General features: G+C 41.6%; 1 protein-coding gene across 3 annotated transcripts; it reads right to left on the bottom strand.

Annotated features, from left to right (window-relative positions):
• Positions 1–448: 448 nt before the first annotated feature.
• On the bottom strand, positions 449–17355 carry CDV3 (CDV3 homolog). Of its 3 annotated transcripts, none has more exons than XM_021531255.3 (5): positions 16910–17321; positions 14498–14577; positions 12138–12280; positions 10931–11093; positions 449–3152 (listed from the first exon to the last, which is right to left on the bottom strand). In XM_021531255.3, the coding sequence occupies exons 1-5, from the start codon at positions 17141–17143 to the stop codon at positions 3128–3130; spliced, it is 645 nt and encodes a 214-aa protein (XP_021386930.2). In that variant the 5' UTR covers positions 17144–17321; the 3' UTR covers positions 449–3127. The 3 variants fall into 3 exon arrangements, with proteins under 3 accessions (XP_021386930.2, XP_021386929.2, XP_021386931.2); XM_021531254.3 differs by lacking the exon at positions 449–3152 and adding an exon at positions 4277–9897 and having other exon boundaries at positions 16910–17355; XM_021531256.3 differs by lacking the exon at positions 449–3152 and adding an exon at positions 4277–9464.
• Between the last annotated feature and the right edge of the window lie 5936 nt (positions 17356–23291).

Here is a 23291-nt window from a genome sequence, read left to right as displayed (position 1 = left end):
CAGGCAAGAGCTAAGGTTCCTGTGACTTTTTCTTCTCTGTCCCCAGAAGCTGCTGTGGAAGGGTAGTGTTGGTATTCTCACTTTATAGATAAAAACCTTTACCCACTTAAGCTTTAAAAGTGGTCTTGGAGCCACACAGTTCCTGCAGCTGCTTTGAATCCTGGGGCAGGGCAGAAGGGAGAGCAGCTAAAATCAGGCACATAGTGAAACCAGTAACCTGGGATCTGAGTACTACATGTTCTCCAGTGCTCTCTGTCCTTGTGGACACTGGTCCAAAGCCAGGGCTGAGGCAGGACAGTGAGGGAGGGCTGGGGGAAGAGAAGCAGAAAGCGGCTGTTCCAGCCAGAGCCAGCTCCTCTTCTGCACTGGGCCTCGAACATCCAGCGCACCGCTGTCTGTATGCCACACACAGGGGAACACAACACAAGACAGACCTGGGAGATGGAAATTCAGTTGGTGCTGTTAAGATAAATTTATTTTCTTCAGCTTTCTTCACAGGAAACATGAAAGTGCTTTACAGAATTTGAATATCATTACCATGGGACAAAAGGACAACAGGTGTGTGCACTGCACAGTTAGAAGTTGTCATATGCAGAAGTCATGATAGGTAAACCAGGGTAAAAAAATCTACTGACAAAAATATATATCACTCAGGTTTTAAACTTAAGTTATGACTGTTAACACAATTATATAAATATACAGGCACCATTAGGTTCCTGTGTTAACTGTGGGGGCCACACAGGGATTCTCAGAAACAGATCATATTGAACTCTGCTGAAACAGTTTCTGCTGTGCTTCATAGGCTCCTAGCCAAACAATTTTCCCAGACAGACAGTATAATTCTTTTTTCTCACTACACTGAGCCCACAGTTACCATAATTTCTTCATATTAAGTCTGGTGCTGAGGCATTCTGGTACGCTGTTGCAAACAAATGTAGTTTTTTTTTTCTTTTGACTTAGAGATCCTCTTACAAATTTTCCCTCAGTAATTTCTTAATGAAAAAAAAAAATTTAAAATGCTTTAGGCATTTTAATTTTTTTAATACCTGCTGTTCAGGTAAGACAGTTTTGTTTAAGCTAGAGCATTACCAGTCATGCAACCCTACTCCTTTCCATAGCTGAGCTGTGTTGTACTGTGAACAGTGCTACTGCCTCTCTTGCTGTACTCCATGGGAATTCAGATCCTGCATAGCCTTTGAGGCTCTCTGGGTTTCAGCTCTTCAAGGAGACTGCATTTACTTGCTAGGCAGTTTTGCAATGTTTGTGATACTTCAGCCCTGACAAAAACAATGCAGCATGATCAAGACTCAGGAGTTCTTGCCTGCTGCTTTCTAAATAAGAGAATAATTCAGGCACCTGACTAAGAAATCCTTGGCATGATAATGATGTAGATGAACAGAAGGAGGGAATACTCTAGGGCAAAGAGAGGCCAAATTGAGATTTTTGCTGAGTTTTGAGTTCCAGGAAAATCACTGAACAGAGCCCATTACCTAGAAAACACCATCATGCCAGTTTCCAAAGCTACTTTGCCCTTTTCCCAATTCCTAGAGTAGAGACACAGTGCACGGTCAAAGAACTTGTCAGTCCTGAAGGTTACTGGGCAGTTAGTAAGTAACAGTGCTGAGCTACAGTGGCAAGACAGGGCTTTGGTGAGTACCAGCAGAGGTGAGACTTCGAGGCATGGGAGAAGCTATGAAGTATTACATTCTAACTACCCTCAGATTCATTTGCTCTGTTTTCCCTGCCACATCCTCAAAAAGTAAAAAACTCTCAACTTCCCTTGGCCAATTTCATCAACTCCCAGCAGCCACTACTTTTTTGACAGAGTACTGCTGTAATAGAACACCTAACAGATACAGATATTTGGATGCAGAATCCAAGGTACATTGTTCTCAACCCAGTATAGCATTAGTACTGGAAGGCAGCTGCTCTCCAGGATGTGGTACTCTGAGGTAATGCAATTCTCAAGGGCCAGGCTGTACATCCTACCAGGCTTGAGTCTGCCCTTATGATCCATCTTTAGTATCTGTAAACATGACTGGGAAATGCAGTCAGTGCTTAAAGAAAACATCATTTACAGCTCCATGCTCTTTAAAGCACAAGATGATGAGCATGAAGAGATGAAACAAACCACAAAGACTAAATCTGCCCTCCAGTGTTGCTTCATCTCAAATACTGTAATGCAGTTTCAATATCCAGTTAAATACTATCCCAAGTATGTTAGATTGAGCATGGCTGAGCTCATGTGGTTGCTGGCCAGAGACTAAACAATAGTAATGCATCTGCTTCATCTCTGGCACAAAGAGAATTACACAGAAGTTTAAAACAAGTTTCTATGGGGCTTGTTCACTGGAACTTGATTGTGGTTGTCACACCTAGATGTCAAATGATCCCAAATCTTTGGTCTCAAATCAAATGTTAATGAAATTGACCTTGTGTGACAGAAATAAATCTATTGAAACCAGTGAAGTTAAACTCTGGGAGTCCACGTGCGTATTTTGCCCTTTTATCAATAAATTTGTTCTGTTGTATCAGCCATTTTTTATGGTTTGAATCCCTTTGCTATAAAGTACATACTCTGAAAGATATACAGAATAGGTGGTTTGTTTTAATTAAAAAAATAAGCTTATGACAATATTTTAACTAACAGTTTTCTGTAGGCAAGTTACTTGAAATAAAGCAGACAGATGTAATGGGATGACTTCATTGCTCTCAGCTAGAATGGAAAATCAGTACAGAAGATAGGAGACATGAAAAGGAATAGAAAACATCAGATTGAGCAAAAATTAGTAAGAGCTTGCCATGCTACTCACTGACCAGAAGAGTGGATTATATACATGAAATTGAAGACTTCAGTACATCAAATGGCAAAAGCCAATCCCCATGGAAGTTACTGGGTGATGGTGATTGCTAAGATATTCTAAATGACTAAATTTGGCAAATCGGGGGAGTGAGTTGTCAACAGGAAAAACCAAGGCAATAAATACTGGAAAAGTTTTAAACCACTCATACATGCTCTGGTAGAAGTTGTGACATGAATCTGAATTAGTTGTGATCTTTCAAGGGGACGATCTAGGCATCACCAGGGGCAGCTTGATGAAGACATCTGCTCACTGTGTAGTTGCAGTCAAGAAAGCGAATAAGATGTTAGGCTGTATTAAAGACAGAACAATACAGAAAAATATTACAGCATCTATTTCTCTTAGAGGTGATAATGAATATTTGCTGTTTCTTCAGCACCTTAAAAAAAGTGACATATTAGAAAAATGAGGCAGGAAACTGGTAAGAGAATGGTAGAAGCAGCTCCTTGGAGCTGGAAGGACAGTAAAACTAAGGTAGTTTATTTGTTAGGGGGATAGATGACAAACATCTTAAAAGCAATTCTCCTTCCCACCATGTAAGATACATACTTCAAAGTCATTTTAAGCCACCTACCAATAAATATATGGACCTTAACTTCACTCGTTACCATCATCATAAATATTCCAAAAAGCCCTATGTTATTCTGCAGTGCTTATTATTCAGCTAGTTCAACACCTTCTCTGAAGCAACCACCACATTTTAGCAGTGTTGAAGTTTAACAGTAATAATTTCTGACAGAGAACTGTCACAGCTGAAGCACATTAACGACTGTCTTAGAGATGCTTCAATGATAAAAATGTCAATAAGAGCAGGTAACTGCTGGGCCTCATTTCTGTCCAGGACCTACAAGAGCTCTCATTTGTCTGCATGCAGGCCACCATAGTGTTGTTCTCTGATTCTATTTGAAGCCCCTTTGTAAAAGCTGAGCAACGAACCTTGAAATCACCAGCAAAAGCAGACAAAGGCATATTTGTAAGTTACTACTTCATGTTACTTCAGCTGCAGCTAACTGATAAATCAGGAGACAGTAAGTAGGATAATCACTCTGCTGTATCTGTATTCCTTCTTCTTACCTATTCTGCTCTCACACCTAAGTTTTTGATAACTTCTTCCCTTTGTTTATTTCATAAAACCCCCTCCATGGCCAACTATTTCCATTTTGTTCACTCCCCTCTCTACAATTTGCCTTAATACCAGATTTTACAAGTTTTGAAGATTATTCTCTCTCCCTATTTCCTTTGTATCTGCATGCCATTTCAACTTCAGTAAGGGAAAGAATGAAGAGCAAGAAAAAGTGTTTACACATGGAGAAGAAATACACATTCCTATGACAAAATACCCCTTTAGCATCAGGAGTGAACATTTCTGGTTCACATGATTTGAACAAACTTTAAAACAGCCACATTATAAGAAATGGCTATCAACTGTGAGCAGGATTTTATTTCAGTCATGGGGTTTACAAAACAAAGCAATATTGATTCTTATATGTTCCACATAAAAACAAAGAGCCTTATAGTAATATGCCATTTGGGTTGCACAGATAATTGAATAGAGGAAATACCAGTTGAGTGCTCAGCCTGAACTTTTTCCTTACTCATACATACTAAAATAAGTCAAATTACATAATACTTAAATAGGATGTATATTACATTCCATAGAAATAAGCCTTTGCCAAAGTAGTATTAAAATACTATAATAAAAGCTAATATAAAGATCTTTTAATAGTCCTCTGTTGAACCTTCCATCAGCCCCAGCCCTTGACAAAGAACAGCTTTGGCCTCACAACATCCCTGTGAGGTAGGTTGTTGGTTATTTTGGTACAGCTGGGGAAACTGAGGCAAAGTGAAACTAAATTACTTGAACATAGCAGCTCAGTAGAAAACTTAGGCCAAATCCCACTCTCTTGGTCCCATGTTTCCCATGCTCTTGGTACAAAATGGGCTTGGCTTCTTTTCAGTGCACAGTTGTTTTAGATGATACTTTCCAATCCAATATTCCAGACACGCTACTTCTTCTGGTGACTCATTAATACTGTGATATGTTTTTAGTATTTGTATTCTGGCTAAGCAGAACTTCATTTCATTAACCTTGCTGCATCCACACACACTCTTAAGCAACTGAAGATAAACCCACAATGTATGTACCATTTAGAAATTACTTCGTTAAAAAAATTCTTCATAGCTATTTGAAACATCTCAGCCTTTAAGCATGCAGAAGTGAAAAATAATTTTCTTAAATACACAATTTAATTCCTAAGAGGATTGTTGAGCCATCTTGAAATTTGTCCTCAGTTCTCTCTTTAGGCAACAGGTCAGCCTCATACCAATGTAAAATCCTACCTTCTCTCTAAACACGTTCTCCCAATTCATTTAAAGGAGGAAATAAAATGAGCTGCTTTCTCTAAGTACTGAACTTTAAACAGTTTTGCTGATTTAAAGTCAGATTAATCTGTCACATTGCAGATGAATCTGCAAGCAGTGCTTACCCACACAGCACTTGTACTATCCAACATCTGACACTCCACTCCCTGCCTCAGGCTATGCACTTAAAGGTATAATTTAGAAAAGACCCTCCTAATCCCTCTCTTCTTACAGCACCTATGTTTTATTTGTATAATTTCCACTCTCCCTAATTTATTTATTTATTAATCTTCCTTCCTGCTCTATTTCACTTAGAACATGGCAGACCTAAAAGTGATGCTTGAGACTCCAAACTTCAGACAGACTCCTTTGTTCTGTTTTCTGCTGTAATTTCTACCTCTATCTGCTAGAGCTTGCAGGCTCTCCTATTAACCTCAATACAGACCAGCTGTCTTTTTAACATTTTCTGGAGTTTATCTGTAACTATATGTCAGATTCCATCCCCTCTGTACATACCTAATTCATATACCTGAAGTTTAAGTACACATATTATTTTCTTCTACTGCCACATAAAAGCCCCTATTTATCATGAAGAACAAGTTGTAACATTAAAAGCTGAAAACAGTGAGAGAGAATTTGGGAACTAAGTTACAGTTCAGCAACAAAACCTGGATCGTGGCTGTTCATAAAGATAATATAGTACTCAAGATGGTTTGGTATAATTTAGCTTCTTGCATCAATAAGGTATAAATTTCTGATCATGTCAATATTGGAGAGAATAATACTTCTACTTTGTAAGTAAGCAACCTTATTTAAGCACACAAAGCCCTATTAATCCCTGCTCCATTTTAGTTAGGGTATTTGAAAGAAAACCACAAGCAAGTTTAAAACTGCTCAAACAGGTAGAAATTAGAAAGGCAAAAGCTACAACTATTGCAAAAGCTCAGATAAGCAAACTCCAAAGATGTGCAGCCCAATCAAATTTATATTGTGTTTACTTGACCTGAACAGCACAGGGGTCTCGGCCATGGTGTGGTCAAAGTTTCCAAGAGCTGACACATGCAGTCAAATACCAAAAGCCCTATTCCCTGTGGCGTCAGGCCTCTAGCACAATTGCTACAATTAAAAATTCATCGTGGACATGACTGGTAAAGCTAGCCACAAATACAAAACTGAAGTAATAGGAGGCAGTCACTTTTAATTGTAAATTCCTCTTCATTTGTGAATAAGATTGAACATGACACCCCTAAAGAGGGAGAGAAGGGCAGGGGCAAAACTAATCCTCTCCTATATTTATCATCAGCTCAAGTACATGCAGATTCCATATACCTGAAGTGGGCATTTGGGAAGTCCAACTTCATTAAAATTACCTGTTTTATAGCATTTTAACATCCTTAAATACAGACTGTATCGCTGAGAAACACAAACTTCTTTTCCCAGTAAGCACTGGACATTTCCATGTTTTACCAGCAAGCTGGTAATTTTATGGCTATGTTTTATTTTAAGCCAGAGAAAGTAAAACAGAACCTTTAAATCGGGAATTAACAAGTAACCCACCATAAAAGCATGTCATATGCCAGGGAGTCCCTGAAGCGGCACACAACTCCATTGGACTGGTATCTAGAATCTCATTTCTACAACTGACAACCCTTCATTTATTGAATAAGCCTTCGAACAAGCATTTTGAAGGAATGAAAAGGACATTCTTAGCATGCCTCGAATTAAAGCAACAACAAACCAGGATAAAGTTGGACTTCAAGAGTCTCCAATGCATATCCAGCTTCTGCAGAGCACTGACTCGAAATTTCAGGCATGCAGAGCAATTACAAGGAAGAAACTGACAACTGGCATTTTGATAGCTGCTGGCAGCTAAACTTAACATGAGAAACACTTATTTTAAAACAGTTCAACGTTCTGTACTACAGAAATCTGCTGCATTTCCGATTTTTTTTCCTCACACCTCCAGAAAGAAAGTGGAATGATATGCTTGAGAGAAGCCCCCAAAGGAACACCTTTAGTTATCAGTACCTGATGGGCTCCAGCAATAGCAGCTATGCAGAGGTTAATTTTTTTTCCCCATTTTTTTAATTCAGCAGAGGTACTTTTAAGTGAAAAGCAAATCAAAGCTTTATTTATACTCAGCTCACAACCTCAAACCAGTCCTCTGTGGTGGGAGCAAGAAGACACTGTGCCAAGTAGCAAGCTAAACTTCTATGCATAAATAGAAGTTTTATTGATAAGCACTGCTATAAGTTCTGAAACAGAGACCACCTGATAGTAAGGACAACTGCCCACTCCAATGCCTATCCCTGAAGAGATCCAAATGCTTTTTCCTCTGTTATTGCAGTCATGAGCTCAAACTAAAACGTAAAGACTCACTAGACTCCAGAATCCATGTATATTTCCATTTTATTTGATTTGAAACTTTTACAGGGTTTTCTTGAACTGCCAGGATTCATGACCAAAAACCTCAAATATGTGTGGTACAATGGACAGTCTCATCTACCCTTCACACAGGAGACTAGAACTCTATTCATGTGCATTAGTGATTGCAATCTCTTCAGAGCATCAGGAGAAGCATAAGACTTCACATCTTTCTACCCCATCAAGTGACATGTCCATTTACCATGAATTCCACAGAAATTGTGACAACACTTCTGCTGGCAACAATGGATTTTCAAGGAAGATACATGGCTCAGAGTCCAAGGTATTGGTATCAGTCTTTCAGTGGGGTTTTGTTTCCAAATGAAGTCTCCAACTTTAGGAATAGTCTCTTGAGCCCTCTCTTTAATAGCAGCTTCTAGCAGAATTTTTATGGACAGTTAATTCTGCAAGGGCAAGGCCAGTTTTAGTCTGTGCTCAAAAGAACCAGGTGAAACCCCAGCCCCACTGAAGTCAACAGTAAAATCTGCATTGACCTCAGAGAAGTAAATTTAAAGCAAGTCAGCAGTTAGTCAAAGGGAACCCAACTGGGTGATTCCTGAACTATCCTTATCTTCTGCACATACACAGTACTCTGACACACACAAGCAAGCTTTGTTTTGTTCCCTTGTTTTTCTTGCCATTGGCAACTCTTATGGATGTTGGGTCTATTTTTTGGCATTTACTCTGAGAAACCTCAACACTGGAGCACACCACTATTGTACTTCATTTTGCTTCTGATGTAAAAATTCAGAGAAGAGAAAAGCAGTTACAGCAGAACACTTCTGGTACTTGACAGATTTGGTTCACTGAAACAGTTACAGGTAATGTCCTATATTCCTAGTGTACCAGTGCCATTTTGCCTACTTCCACTAAATTAAGTAACTTTAAGAAGTCACTGCCTTCCATCATTACCAAACTTTCTGATTGTGAATAAACACCGTTTATGAGTTATACCTGGAGGACTGCTGCCTCAGACAGCTGCATGCTTCACGGAAGTAACTAAAGCTGATAAGCTGGATTTGTTTGGCTATCTCTCTGTATATAAAGTTATTCTGTTTATCAAGTAAGCATCACTCCTCAATAAACAAATACATTTTTTTGATAAAAAACAGTTTTTATCTAGTATCATTACTGCTACATGTCTCCTTATTAAAGGAAAAATTCTGAAGACTGTAGTTGGAGTCTGGATACCTCTGTGTCAAATCAAAATGCTAAGTCTTAGTGCTTTAGGGGGAGAAAGACAAACTTCATGACAAAACCAAAAAAAAAACCTATTTCACTACATTTTACCATTATTTGAATATACTGTACATTGATATCAGAAACAAGGCAGGCATTTCTTTTGTGGATAATAGAAAAAAAATACTTAGACAACTTAGAAAATGGCTAATGCAAACAAACCATTCAAACCCATAATTCCTCAAATCTGATACTGAATGAGTTTTAATTTGTTTTGCAGTTACTTCCGTACAGCACTCTAGAAAGGTAAACAAACTACAGCTCTGTTGTACTTGGATAGTATGAGTGGTATGGGACGCTCCAGCAGTCTCTAGTAGGCTATGGCTACACATGACAGGATTCCTCAGAAGGGGAACAAACAGGTTTGTCATTAAGGTCACTTAAATCTTTGTCATAGCAAATTGGAACCAAATGGCTGACTTCTGCAGGATTTCTGACAGGAATCCAGTAGAGCTGGTTTCAAGTTTCAGATGGCCACTAAAACAGCTGTAACCTTCTCTTCCAGAAGTTGTGATCCACATGGTGTCCACAATGAGTGCATCAAGTCTGAGGTAGTCAACCTTTACGAAGGCTCAGTATCTGAACATAAAAAGATTTTGAAATGACCACTGGCTGTAGGTATCTTTCTGAGCAATTAAAGCACACTGATGACTCTTGTTCAATCATTTACATTAATTTGCCCCATATCCAATGGAGAAGTTGCAACATATTATGCTTCCATAGTGCAGGAGAACCAATCACTTATGTCAAAGCAGTCTGCACTTGCTGCAGTAGATCCAGCAGAAATAAGGTGGCACGTTCATCATAGCTGTTAGCTGTAGTTTAGTTACCTTAGTAGAAGGGTTACCAAAAAAGCATTCCTTAATTGTAAATGTGTGTGCAGCTCTACTGATCCCCAAGCACAGCATACTGGTTGTCTAGCTGAAGTTTAAGTGCCTGGTTTTTTGAGACCTCATCCCTACCTCTAGTTTTGTATTTTACTACTTCAAAGCTCTTCTCCATTTCTTTATCCCTATGGGAAAATAAATGTAATCAGTAAATATTACTAACTTGTGAACTGTGAATTTCTTGTCCATTTCCACCCCATCCCAACAACATTACAAACACAGAACAAACACTAACATCTAGAGTTTAACAGTACACCTAAATATTCCCGTTTAAAACCTTATCTCCAAAATAAGCTCATCACCCAGTACAGTTTACATTAACAGTCTCAAAGTAAATTTAAGTGCATTTATGAAAAATAGGTTCTAGAAAGCAGATGTAATTTTCTAGAATGCTCATTCAGAATTTCATCTTGGCTCAATTTGCACCATTCAAATCACAAAGCATTAATAACAGCATGTCTCCTTTGCTACACCAAAAAATACCCAGAAGAAACAAAGCTTCTCCTAAGCTGTATTAAACAGTAACATAGCAAGCAGGAGGGAAAAAAAAAAACCACAATAACAAAAAATCATCCCCTAAGTGAATTAGGTACTGGCCTAGCCATGTCTTCTACTGGGAATAAGGTTATAGAAAGATCAGGATTCAAAGATAGGGTGAGACCGAAATCTTCAGGACCACGTAATACAAAACACTTCAGCAAAACTGGGGGAGTACATCTCTAAATCTGAGCTGTAAATCACAGCTCAAACAGCAAGTGTATTGATCTGCAGTTATATTAGACTCCTCCAGTTAAACCAGCTCCACATCTCTAACAAGACTGCAAGCTCAGGACTTCCTACATCTGTCTGCTGAAGAAGTAACACAGAGCCTCACCATGGCTAGTCTAGTGTCTGAGGAAAGCAGATGCTGTCAACAGCAAAAATATTTGGCAAAATCCTTCAGCTGTCAAAGAACACAACTGGCAGTCTTGTTTGGCTATTTCATTGGGCTACATCCTATGAAAGTTATTTCACAGGAACAGAGTTGGACAATACATTTATCACCCCTTAGTTATTTATTTCATCTCATGGAAAGATTCAGGCTTAAGCACTAGGACAAAATAAAAACTTAGAGAAGTCAGTTAGAAATCTCTTGGGGGATCAGTGGAATGCACTTACTTTCGACTGTCTAGGAGCTTGGCAGTGGACTGCAGTGAGGGGAACTGCGTGTCACTGTAGATCTCTGGTGGTCCTTGCTGTGCTCTCCGTGGCCGCCCACCTTCCCTGGCACCTGGCGGCCGGTACACGCCACCAGTCTGCACTGGTTCTGGAGTTTCCGTAACTAGGAAAAACAACAAGATTCACACACAAGAACGAGGCTGCATTCATAGCTGAAAAGACTCCAAAACAACCAACACACAAACAGAACTCCACAAAGAAGAAATGACAAGAATATTACAAGTATGTTTTTCCATCTTTTAAGTTTTGGAAGCAAGTTTTAGACAAAGCAGGAAATCAGGTGCCACCTAACTTAACCTACACTCAGTCAAATTGAAATGTGGCTCCAGTGTGTTGTCTCACAAAGCTTAGGGAATCTGAACTACTAACAAGGACTTCACGTTTCTCATTTGTAATTTATTAGCAACAATTTAAACACATTTAAAACAGATCTAAACGCATAATTATATAGATGCAAAATCTTATTTAAAACACCTCTCCAGATGCAGAGGGGACTGCCCGAGTAGTTTGCACTTAAGGTAAAAAATCTTAGATGAAATAACACTAATTAGATTTACCTCCTTTACAAACAAGAAAGAACATAGGCTATTTTTCAATTAATTTCTCAGTGGAAAAGAATATTCTGAACTCGGAGGATGACTAAGTAGTTTATCTCCACTGATGTTAATGAACTGTACTTAAAAAAAACCCAATCCTATCCTGTTAAAATAATCAATTTTGCAATGTCATGTTCTCAACATTTTAAAAACTGGTTTGAAAAGTGTGCTACTAATGGCCACAATAGATCAGATACTGGCTGAACATCCACTAAGTGTTAAAGCAGCATTTTTAGATCAGCAGAAATGCTTCCAGCAGGTATTTTACAGACTGCAAAACAGAGGGATCTCCTGCAATGACAGACTGCTTCCCCCTGCTTTGATTTTGGGAATAAAAAAACCTTAAAGTATCTGACAGATACTTTAAATTCAATTCTGTTCCTCAGATCCCTTGACACAGAGATTTCCTTGATGGCTAGCATGCCAAAAGAGCCATTAGTTCATTAAAAGGTGCCTGAACAGGAGCTGTTCCTTGAGCTTCACCCACTGAGCAGCTTCATTCAACATGATGTACTTCTGATTGGAAAAGAACAAGTCCGAGTTTAATTTACCAATTGGTTCAACAACAGGGGCTGGTGCAGGAGCTGACTTGTTCCAAGGACCAGATGATCTGTCTACACCACCACTACCACCAGTCTCTTCCCAACTGTCACCAGGTTCTTCTCTTTTTTCACTGTCATCATCTTCTTTTTCACTGTAAGAGAAAAATAATCAGTAGCACCTTACAAACAGAGGCTTAAGATTTGCCAGAGATTACACAATCCCCTAAGACAAGATTCCATGGCTGCCATGCTGAAGATAATAAATTAAACTAGACTGCATTAGTCCTGTAATCACTGTACTAGCAATTCCATCTGAACAATTTCTGGCATGCTGCTACATAACTTGGCAACTGAAAAGGAAAAAAGCTCCTAAAAGGATAATAATTTTAAAAATTCAACTTGAACAAAGTGATCAAAGAAATTGGCATCTTATTTTGAGCACAAAGGGGTTTTTTTTACTAACACAGTCATGCATTTGGAAGAGATGACAAGATAAAGCAGGAAAGGTCTACAAGTCCAGCTTCCATAAAATGCTTTAGTCAAGAGGAAGAAAGTGGAGTAGTGCTGAAAGAATTCAAGTCCTGAACTCACTTTTCCTATAATCACAAGCCCCTAAAAAACACCCTTATATGAATGGGTAATATACAACCTACAAAGAAACTCGTATTTCTTTTGTTAAAGCAGGCAACAAAAAAAAAAAAAAAAAAAAAAAAGGGAAAAAAAAGAGCACAAGACAAAAAAATGTAATTTTTTAAAACACAGACTCAATGCAAAAGCTCGGCTGTATTTTATTTAGACTATTTTATTTTGCATAGATGTAGTCAGACACACAAAATAATTTGTTGGCCAAAGCTACTACAGAAAGCTGTGTAGTAAAGTAGGATAGATGTGGAGGGTACAACCGTTGAAAAGAATCAAGACACAGATCTCAACAGCAGCAGCGTGTGAATTCAGAAGTTTATAATACACCAAATCCTACTAACCATGATCTGTGTAAGCTTTCTGTGTAAGTAATGGTCAGAGAACAGAAAAAAGTGCCTGTAAATGGCCTTTCACAGTTCATCCAAACATAGTAACAAGCATAGTTGCAAGGTGGCCCAAGGGCCTAAACACCTTATTTTAAATAATAGTCAGAAGCATTGTCTACAGACTTAACAACAACAGTGCAAGCACAGGGAGCATCCCACCCCCACCAGACATTCTTTGTATCTTTGTTTCATCAAAGAGACCTCCAGAGATGGATAATTTATAATCTCTAGTGAGTTTTTCTTCCATTTACTTACTTCTCCACTCTTCCCTTGAATCCACTAATTGAATGGTTACAAAATGGCAAAAACTTCCACATGCCTGAAAATCTGCCACAGTATGAAAAATATTTGGAATGCTGGCCCTTTGTCTGGAAAACCAAAGTAGAGGCTTTTCAGTCAAATAGCACCAGCAGTCAGACACGCTGCAGCTCACTGGTTGTCTAATCAGACATGTGATTATCTGCTGTGACACTTCAATGCCATGGACAGCTTGTGGAGCAAATTCATGCAAATGGCCCAAATGATTAGTTAACTGAAAGGAGTGGGGAAAATGCTATGATCCAAAAGAGTAAATAATTCCAGAAATGTCAGACTTGCTCAAACAGAAGAAAGCATCTATTGCACAGGTTACAGGTAGCCTGATTTTAAGATGACATTATTTGGAACATCAATACCTGGACAACAAGGATTATCTGACATTCTCAGTATACAACTGAGGTCATAAAATGCCTTTTTTCTGACCTGATGAAGTTTTTTTTTTTTTTTTTTTTTTTAACCAGGACAGACATAAATAGACTTACTTTGCACCAAACAATAGGAAAAGTCTAATGAAAAAAAACCAAAGAATCGTGGATTAGATTAATAAACACAATACTGTGGCATCTTATAATGAGACACCACTTTTAACAACTGTATTTTTGAGTTTTTGAAATAAAAGTGCAATGTTCGGGAATTTGCTTCCAAACTGAAGATATTGAGTAGACTGAGTCAAATACCCTTATAGTGGTCAAACGATTCAGTGGGAATCACCATCCTGTACTACTCTGAGAAACTCCTACTTGACTATCTTTATGGAGCAGAATGTTAAGCATTTTTAATAAAAAATCCTGAGTCCCAAACAAAACAGATCTAAAGTATGCACAGATATTTAGAAAATAAAGAGAACATTGGCAGAGACTAGTCAAAGTTTAATTACCCAGTAGCAAACTTGTGTACTATCAGAAACATATCAAACCTCTCTTTAACTGGACTCCATAGAAGCAGCTCTGAAAAAAACACCCATGCTTTTTAGACATTGGTTAAGGATTAGACTAAAGAAAAAAAAAGAAGAAAAAGCAGTACCTTATTTGCATGGACTGAACTCTAAGACCACTATAATCAATTTCTTCCTTTTGTTCAAACTCCTTCCAATCATCTTCTTCCTGTAGGAGGAGAAAAATATAAGTTATCACTTTCTCTGTAACCAAAGTAGAAAAGAAGAATATAACTAAAACAAAACCTAAGGGTGAAGGTACAGTTCCAGGAGAAACCAATCTGTGTGCCCCACTGACAAGAGGGGAAAGAACTGCACACCTTCATCCCCTAAATTACTGTGTTACTTGGGTTGCATCTGAGAGCTGACTTTAACTCACAAGAACAGCTAAGAAATGTCCCAGCGAAAAGTCAATCAAGTGAAAGAAAACCACATCACCTCAGCAAAAGCACACCAGGAAGTCAAGGAACAACAAAGTATGGAACAGAACCGTGCAGTCATGACAGGGCAACACAAGAGCACGACCTCTCCCTTTCACTAACAGCAGGCTTTTGCAACAGCTTGAATGCACATAAAGCTTTAAATACACTTTTCTATCACCTATTTCATGAGCCAAACAAAAAAGAACCCTTGGAATTCCTTAACAGATTTATGACAAAGATTAGTAATAGTACATTTGACTTTTTCACATTCACAGCCTTGTTTCCCAAGCAGTGTTTTCTTAACAGTAGAAAGGTCAGCTTCAAAACCACAGCAATCTTAGTACACAAAATATGTGTATCTTTCAAGAGAACCACTTGAGGGTTTTAAAATGGGAGTTTGTTTGGGGAAAGAGGGACTCACCTAAGTGGAGACAATTTTATCCTACTGTGTCATCAGGAGAGTCTGAGATTATTAAGGCAGACCAGAAATGGACCAGAACAGATGAGCAGTCCTCCCATGTTCTCAGTCCCAGCTTTAAGACACACACATCCTAATTAGTAGTTTACCTAATTCTTACACTCTTTGTGAAATGCAGTTATATTACTCCAAATAGGAAGACCTTGTGAGCAAAGTCTGCCAAAGGTAGTCCCCTTTCCACTGAACAGCTAAGAAAAAAGCTGCTTTTAGAGCCCTGTGGTGGGCTCTCCTTCACAGTCAGTCTCCATCAGAGAAACTTTGACCTGCTTTAGAGTAACAGCAGAAGTAGGAAGTGAGCTCATGTTAACTGCAATGTCTGCTGAAGATTCAGTCTTCTAGAAGAGGAGCAGTCTACAGCTCTAAAATCTTTTAGTTTTCTTACATCCCCATCTCCGTGGAAACACTGGTTTCCAAGCTAACATACCTTTCACATTTAATGACTTTTGTTTCTAATCCAAGTACTAGCTTCAGCCAAAGCCAAATATTTTGCAAGCGAGCAGACGAGAAGCTGAAAGATTAGCACTGACCTTCATCTACTTAGAAAGCTACTGCATGTGTCAAGCTCTCCACGTTAAACAATAGAAAAGAGGAGAGTACTTCTTAAAATTAATTTTAAAATATACAGCATTAGAGCTCTTGTATCAATCTAGCCCAACAAGACAATATCTTTAAATCACTGATCCTCTATGTAAGCATGAAGGAAACAAGGTATCTAATGTTCAAAAACCCTTTCACAAGACATCTTTTTATACTCTGAGAGTATAATGTCATAGAGGTAAAGATTTGATTGGTAGCAGTAAGACAGGGAACGTGCTGAGGCCTCCAAAGGAAAACAATACCAAAAGGCAAAAAATAGCAAACCAGAAATAGAGATAAAAGGCACATGTGATTTTTTTTTAGGTCCTATCTGTCCGGTTTACAGCAGATAAAGGTATCACAAAGGTAATGCAAGTGCGCACAATGTAAAACCATCAGGAGATAGTAGAGTATTTGGTAAAATATACAGCATTAGAGCTCTCATAACTACTTCTGTTTAAATTTTATTACTTCAGTGCTGATATTGTGGACAGAAAGAACAAGGGCAGAGGAAGAAACAGAGAGCTACTAACTCTTAAGCTTCTCCTGCATTCTCATGGTTACATTACAAAAAAAACCAAAAAAACAAACCATTAAAAAAAACCCCAAACCCCCGAAAAAACGTATTGGCAGCAAAACCTCGCCTGGCAACGAGGCACAGAGCTCAGCGGACTCTGGGGGAATCTTATCGCCAAGGTCTACATGCCACGCTGCACAGCCCCAGGTGGCACCTGACGCAAACCTCCGGTTCCGGCCGCAGCACCCAGAAAGCTGGGCGGGAGTGCCGCGCTGAGCCGCAGCTGCAGAACGGGAAGGGGCCCAGCTTTCTCGCCTCCCCCAGGGCAAGGACAGGCGGCGCAGGCTGCCCCCAGCCCGCCGGCAGCAGCAGAAGCGGCGGCAGCGCCCGCCCGGCGGCCCCGGGGCGGGGCCGGGAGCGCCGCCAGCCCCGCGCGGCCCCGGGCGCCGCATGGCCGGCGGGGGCGGCGCCCCCTGCCGGCAGGAACCCGCGGCCTCCCCGCCCGCACCTTGCTCGCCGCCTTGGCCGAGGAGCCGCCGGCGGCGCTGGAGGCGGCGGCGGCGGCCCCGGAGCCGCCGCCCTCAGTCGGTCGCGGGGTCCCCGCGGCCGCGCCCGCCGCGTTGGAGCCGGCGTTGGAAGCGCTGGAGGCGGCGGCGGCACTTCGGCTGCTCTTCTCCTTCCGCTTCTTCTTGTCCCGCTTGGCGAAGAAGTCGTCCAAGCTCCGCTCCTCGGTCTCCGCCATGGCGGCGGCCGGTGGGGGGAAAGGAGGGCGGCGGCGGCCCGGGCCAAGAGGTGAGGGGCGCGGCCCTCCCGCTGCTCGGCGAGCGCGGCCACCCGGCTGCGGCGGCGGCTGCTGCCCAGGCCCGCCCGGCGGCCGGCGCACCCCACGCCTGACGCGGCCCGCAGGGAGCGGAGGGGCTGAGGGGAGACGGGGCGGGGCCGCGGCCCTGACCACGCACGCGCTGCCACGCCGCGGCCAATGAGCGCCGCCGGCCGTTCGGGGGCGTTTCCAGAGAGGGGCGAAACGCGCCGACGTCGAGGCGCGTGAGCACGCGCGCGGCGGGCGCGGTGGGGGGGGGGGGCGGTGGCGAAGCGGCCGCGGATTGGCCCAGCCGGGCGGGATGGCGCGTGCGCGCTCGGGGCCCGGGCTCGCGCCGGCCCTTCGCGCCCTTCCGCGTCCGGGCAGGGCCGGGGCCGCGCGGGCGGGGGCTCGCGGGGCGGGAGGGGCGGTCCTGCCCCTCGGCTCGGCCCCCGTGAGGGCGCGGCTGCGGTGCCGTGTCCAGTGCGGGGCTCGTCAGGGCGAGCTGCTGGACGGGGTGCAGTGGAGGGCTGCTAAGATGATGCGGGTGTCATAAATGAAAGTTTGTCCAGGCAAATTAAAATGAAAAATAAAATATTTCTTTTGCAATCAAATTCTATCTAGCCAGCCACAAGGAAAGAACAGTGCCGAGACCGGGATCGGCGCTGTAACAGAGAAGACGGCCTCAGCAGAGGTTCCCTCTATGCCCCACACCATCCTCCTGGTACCAGCGGTTTTTGTAGGGAAAATTCCTCCCGAGGACAGGGTTTTGGCAACCAGTCCTTTTCTTCCCATTCAGAGTCCCAGACGTTGATGAAATGTCTTTTCTTGGCGTTGGGATGGAACAATCCAGTGTCCGGTGTCGATGAATCTCCTGATGTAGTTACGGGGATCCAGCATTGATACATATTGGTCTGGAGAATTTTCATGGTATTAGTCTCGGGTCGTTGATGCAATGATCAGCGCCTGGGCTTCCCTTTTGGCTTCGAGATCCAGCCCATCTCCAGACGAGCCACATACATTTGCTTGCAAACGAGGTTTCAACGTAGACTGAGTTTTACCTATGTGGGGACTGGAGCATCTCTCTTATGAGGGCAAGAGGGACTGCAGGAGCTGGGTTTGTTCACTCTAAACACACAGAGAGAATGTCTTACAAATTTACATAAATGTCTCCAAGGCAGGTGACAAGAGAGTTCCAGGCTCTTTTTCACAGTGCCCAGTAAAAGGACAAGGAACAATGGTCATAAGCTAAATCATGAGAAATTTCACCTTAGCATGAAGAAGAACTTCTTTATATTGGGGATAGCAGAGCACTGGAAGAGGCTGCCTAGGGAGGGTGTGGAGTCTCCCTGGAGACATTCAAACTCCTCCTGGATGCCTTCCTATGTAATCTCCTCTAGGTCATCCTGCCATGGCAACAGAATGGACTGGATGATCTCCAGAGATCCCTTCCAACACTAACAATTCTGTGAGACCAGGAGTAGCTCCTATGGAAGCCCTTGGATGCTTCCCACATTGGGTGCAGGCCCTTTCTGTCACGACCCCTTCCAAGGAGGCTGAGAGACCTGCTGGAGCAGCCCCAGCAGTCCTCAGCTGGTGCCTCAGGCTCAGGGCATTGCTTGGCCAGCCCATTTTCCCCCAGCCCTTGAGGAAAGGTGACATTCATTCCCAGTGTGGACTGTGGGGACAGAGGCACTGCCTCCCACACCCCAGCAGGGCTTTGTGGATTTACACTGTCATTGCACAGGATGCAAGGAAGTCATTTAACTTTCAACTTGGGTCTGTGTGGTTAAGTGAGTAAGTCTTGAAACACCGCTCTGTCTAGGATGTCTGGATGTGTTGGCCTGAGCTTCCTAGCTGCTTTTCTGACTGGCATTGAAGCTTAGGGAATATATGCTGGAAAACAAACTTCACAGTTGGTGTCTGCATCTTGTTACATCTCACTTTGGATACTGTAGTGACCTTTAACTCTGGAAAAAAATATGTGTGTTTAAAATGTTCACTGTGGCTTCAAATCACGTCAAAAGCTTTGAGGCAGGACATTTGGAAAAACATCCTCAATCTGTCATGACTCATAAATAATTACATGAAACACTGTTTCCGATTCCTTTCATCAGCCATCTAAATGAGATAGAAGTTCCTACTGGTAAAGTGTGAGCCCAAATGAGAATTACCCATCAAATATGTATTGATTTGTGTTACAATTGTATAAAAGTAGGCATGTTTGTATTCTGGAGCTATTTAGTATAATTTTCTGCATGTTGTATTTTCACTTTAAATAATTATGTATGTGTGTATTAGCATATAAATTAAAAGTTTTTCCACTCTTTGGAGGTTGACAGTCTCAACTTATGTCCATGACAATGCTGTTAATTACTGTTTTCCATCTGTATTTCTCAGGTTGTTTGAAAGAATAGGCAAGGTGCCATTGACATTGCAGAAAGAGGTTAAATACACGATGTCTTCATGAAATGTTTTGTAGCTGTGAGTTACCAAGTCACTGTAGTGAATCATTCTGCCTTTTGGAAATGTGTTACAATCCTCTTTTTATGTGTCACCCCATATCCTCCTTGTATTTTTACTACCTGTGTGCTTAGAGGATTTGAGCCTGCATAGAGCAGGCCCTAGAGAGCTAAAAGTTGCAAGCATAACAATTCATTTGGTTGAATTGGAAGAATGTCACGTGATCAGTGACACTTTCCATTTGTGATAGGAGTCATTACTGAAGTAGGGAGCAAATTTGGTAGTAACATCTCATTTTTCTGTGCCTCCTGGGTACTCTCTTCCTGCTGTCCCCTTTAGTGAGTAGAAGGTCATGTGGAAGGTGTGACAGGGAAAAATGGCTGGGTGTGGAAGAGTGTTTGGCATTCCTGTTGTCAAAGTGCACATTCCCTTGTGTTCGTGCTCCTTTATTTCCTGGGAAGCCAACATACCTCCAGCACTGCCCCATGCTGGGACTTGCAGGCTCAGCACTGCGGATACCATTCAGCTAAGCAGACAGTTTGTGTCCCTCAGCTTTTGTGGTAGATAACATAATAGTGTACTAAGCACAGTGCTGTGCCTGATTCTAAGCCAATCATTTCTTGAAGTTCAGTAACTGGTAAAATATTTTCATTGTATTATGACGGATAGTCCCATTATCAGGGTGGAGAATGTAAACCCGACGCCTTTTTGCAGCTTTTAGCATCTGCGTCACTTTTCTCTTGCAAATACAGTACTGTAAGGCTGGAATGCCCAGCTCTGGATTAGAAACTTAATACCTGTCAGGAGCAGTGCACCAAGAAACATTTCAGCTGTTAAATCTGGAACAGACTCAGCAGAAATAATGGAAAATAGCAGCAACATCTTATGCCTCGGAAGGCTTAGATCCCGATTTAAAGACATATCTCAGTGCCTTAAAGGAAGCATTAGTTATGCAATTATGCTTGTATTTACCTCCCACCTCTAGTTTTATTTTTATTTAAAGTTGTGAAAATGTGCTGATGCATGACATTTGTATTTCTATGCAAATGCATTGCATCAGCTTTTACCATTACAATTTTTATTGTGTACAAAAGTTAGATGCAGGGAAAAGGTCATTTTTTGTGGTTTTCTTTTCCTTTCTCAAATTCAATATTCCTCAGTACTTGCACAGAGAACACTTGGCTGAAGAATGGCTCGCAGGCACAGACTGGCAGAAGTGATGTTTGTAATGCAAGGAATGAATCCAGAGCAGCACACTGCTGTGCCGGGAGCATGAGCTCAGCACACGGCTCCCTGCTGCGCTGTACATCACTGACCTGTATGACCTGCCTTTGGCAAGACACAGCGCTCTGAATGCCTCTGCTCAGGTACATATTTACCCCCAGAACTCCAAGGACTTTTTCTCTCCTCCCTGTGAAATGGTGCTTGCCCGCCTCTTCTCCATTCCTTAGCTATAGCAAGTCCTGCCAGGATGCTGCTCCCTGTGCATTTTGGTGCATTTTATAAAGCCTGAGGCATGAAGCACTACTGCATGTAGGGGAAGTGATGCAGCAGCCACTGTTCACTTGGAGGAGCTGAAGGAAGGAAAGTTGGAGTGAGCTGTGGGTGATGCAAGAGTTAGGATCAAAATTCCATTTCCATTTCCCAGTGTTTCATCTTCCTTAGTACCCAATTATCTCCATTCTGTGACAAGAAGGTGACAGCACTGTGAACTGCTTTGACTTTTTCAGAGCACAAACAGAAGAAAGTTCAGTAACTCCTGGTCTGATGCCTGCTTAGGGAAATTGGAGAAGGCAACCTTAGGTGCAGAGCAGCTTGCAGAAGGGTTCTGGTAGAGTCCTTGTCACGTCATGAGCCCACTTCTCTTTAGGAGCTTAACCTTCCTTTAAGCTCAGAGTTAGCTGTAGCTTCAGACCTCTACAACCAGAAGGAAGGAGTTTTATCATGCTCATTTCTCCACCACTGATTGTCATATGAATGCAGGCACTGGTGCCAGCAGTGCATGGTGGTTTGTTAAACTGTTAAATTTTAGACTATGCCAGAGTGAAAGTGACCTTAAAAATAATCTTTTAATCACAGAATCAGTATAATAGTTCTTATACTAAATATAAACAGTAGAATGATAGCTAGAATACCAGTTTTTAGCTGGTGTGCTATGTTGCTGCTCAGTGTGAAACCTTAAATGAGGCAAGGGCTCACATAGAGCTGGCACCCTCTCCTTCCTCCAGAGATGCAGCAGTGTGGGTTCAGGCTGTGGTGCAGAAAAAGCTTTGCCTGGCTGGGAGAAGTATATAGTACACATCTGGTTTGATAGCACAGTTCATCTGACCTAGTGAGTAGCTATCACCAAGGGGGTGGCTGTGCTTTATAGTCTAGACTAGTTCCTCTCCCCCTTCCATCCCTGTGCTGTCATTGGTACATGTCTGTCCCTTCAGTGGCTGGATTCAGGGAACCAAGTGGCAGGAAAGTTTTCCAGCATTTTGCAGGGCTAATTTTCTGCTGATTTTGAATCTTAAGCTGTCTCCTGAGACATCAGACAGATGTTGGTGCTAACACGAGACAGTGCAGTGGGAATGCATAGAACATGAAGGGGAGCAGAGATGTCTAACAGCAACTGGCTGTTAGATTTTATTATCTGTGCTCTCTGATTGCATGCTGAGTGTTCATAACAGCAAATGCCACAAATTCCTTCACAGGAATATAGGTGTGAGAGATACTGCAGTGAGAGATAATAAAATCTATTTTCTGATGCTGATTTTCTGAGGAAAACCAGTTGGAAATGAAAACCAGTTGGAAACATGTTTATGTGTATTTAATAAAGCAACTACCAGACCAGAGGATAAATATAAAGCTAAATCAGTTTATGAACTTTAGTGCTTACGAATAGTTGTGAAAGCCTTTAGTCTCTCATATTCTCAATATCACATCTTGCACAGTGAAGACTGTCAGTGCTTAGAGAGCATTCAAACAGCCTGGAAGGGCTGCATAGCCAGCTAGGCACTCACAGGAGTCTGTGTAAAAGTGCAGAGAGCTTGCTTCAACAAGACCTTTAGCACTTAATATGAAAGCACTTTGATTTAGAAGGGCCAGATGTGCTACATTTGACTTTTGATGGACTATTCACAAAAATAATCTTTTCTGTGGTTCTTGGTCTGTGCTAGGAATAGAGAGAAAAGCTGCTGGAAATTCATTATTTATGCTTAGATGCTTCCTCCTTTTCCAGACACTTCTCCATGCTGAAATACCTTGATGATTTAGAAAGCACTTATTACCATTCCAATGAATAAACATCTTAGTATTAATCTAATTTATTTTTTTATGGAGAATAATGGATCATGGCATATAAAAAACTTTAAAAAAATCTTTATTTCACATCTGAATATAACTGTAGACTCAGAATTTCATCACGTTTATCTCTATGAGTGACATTTATAAAGAATAGTTTCACAGTGGGAAAGTCAGTTGCTTTTCATGCCTGAAAAGCATCACTAGAAGATGGCAAATGGATCTGAATCGAGATTGCATATTGTTATGTTTTTAAAATTCCCTCTTCACTTTCAAATCAGAGGGAGATTGTTCTCTTGTGTGTCAGGAATGAATGGGAGGTTATGTTTTGTTAATGCCAGAA

The sequence above is a fragment of the Lonchura striata genome, chromosome 2 (genome assembly GCF_050655825.1).
Source record: "Lonchura striata isolate lonStrDom1 chromosome 2, ASM5065582v1, whole genome shotgun sequence".
NCBI classification, from domain to species: Eukaryota; Metazoa; Chordata; class Aves; order Passeriformes; family Estrildidae; genus Lonchura; species Lonchura striata.
Note: the sequence above shows the minus strand (reverse complement) of the source record. Positions and strands in the feature narration are given on the sequence as shown.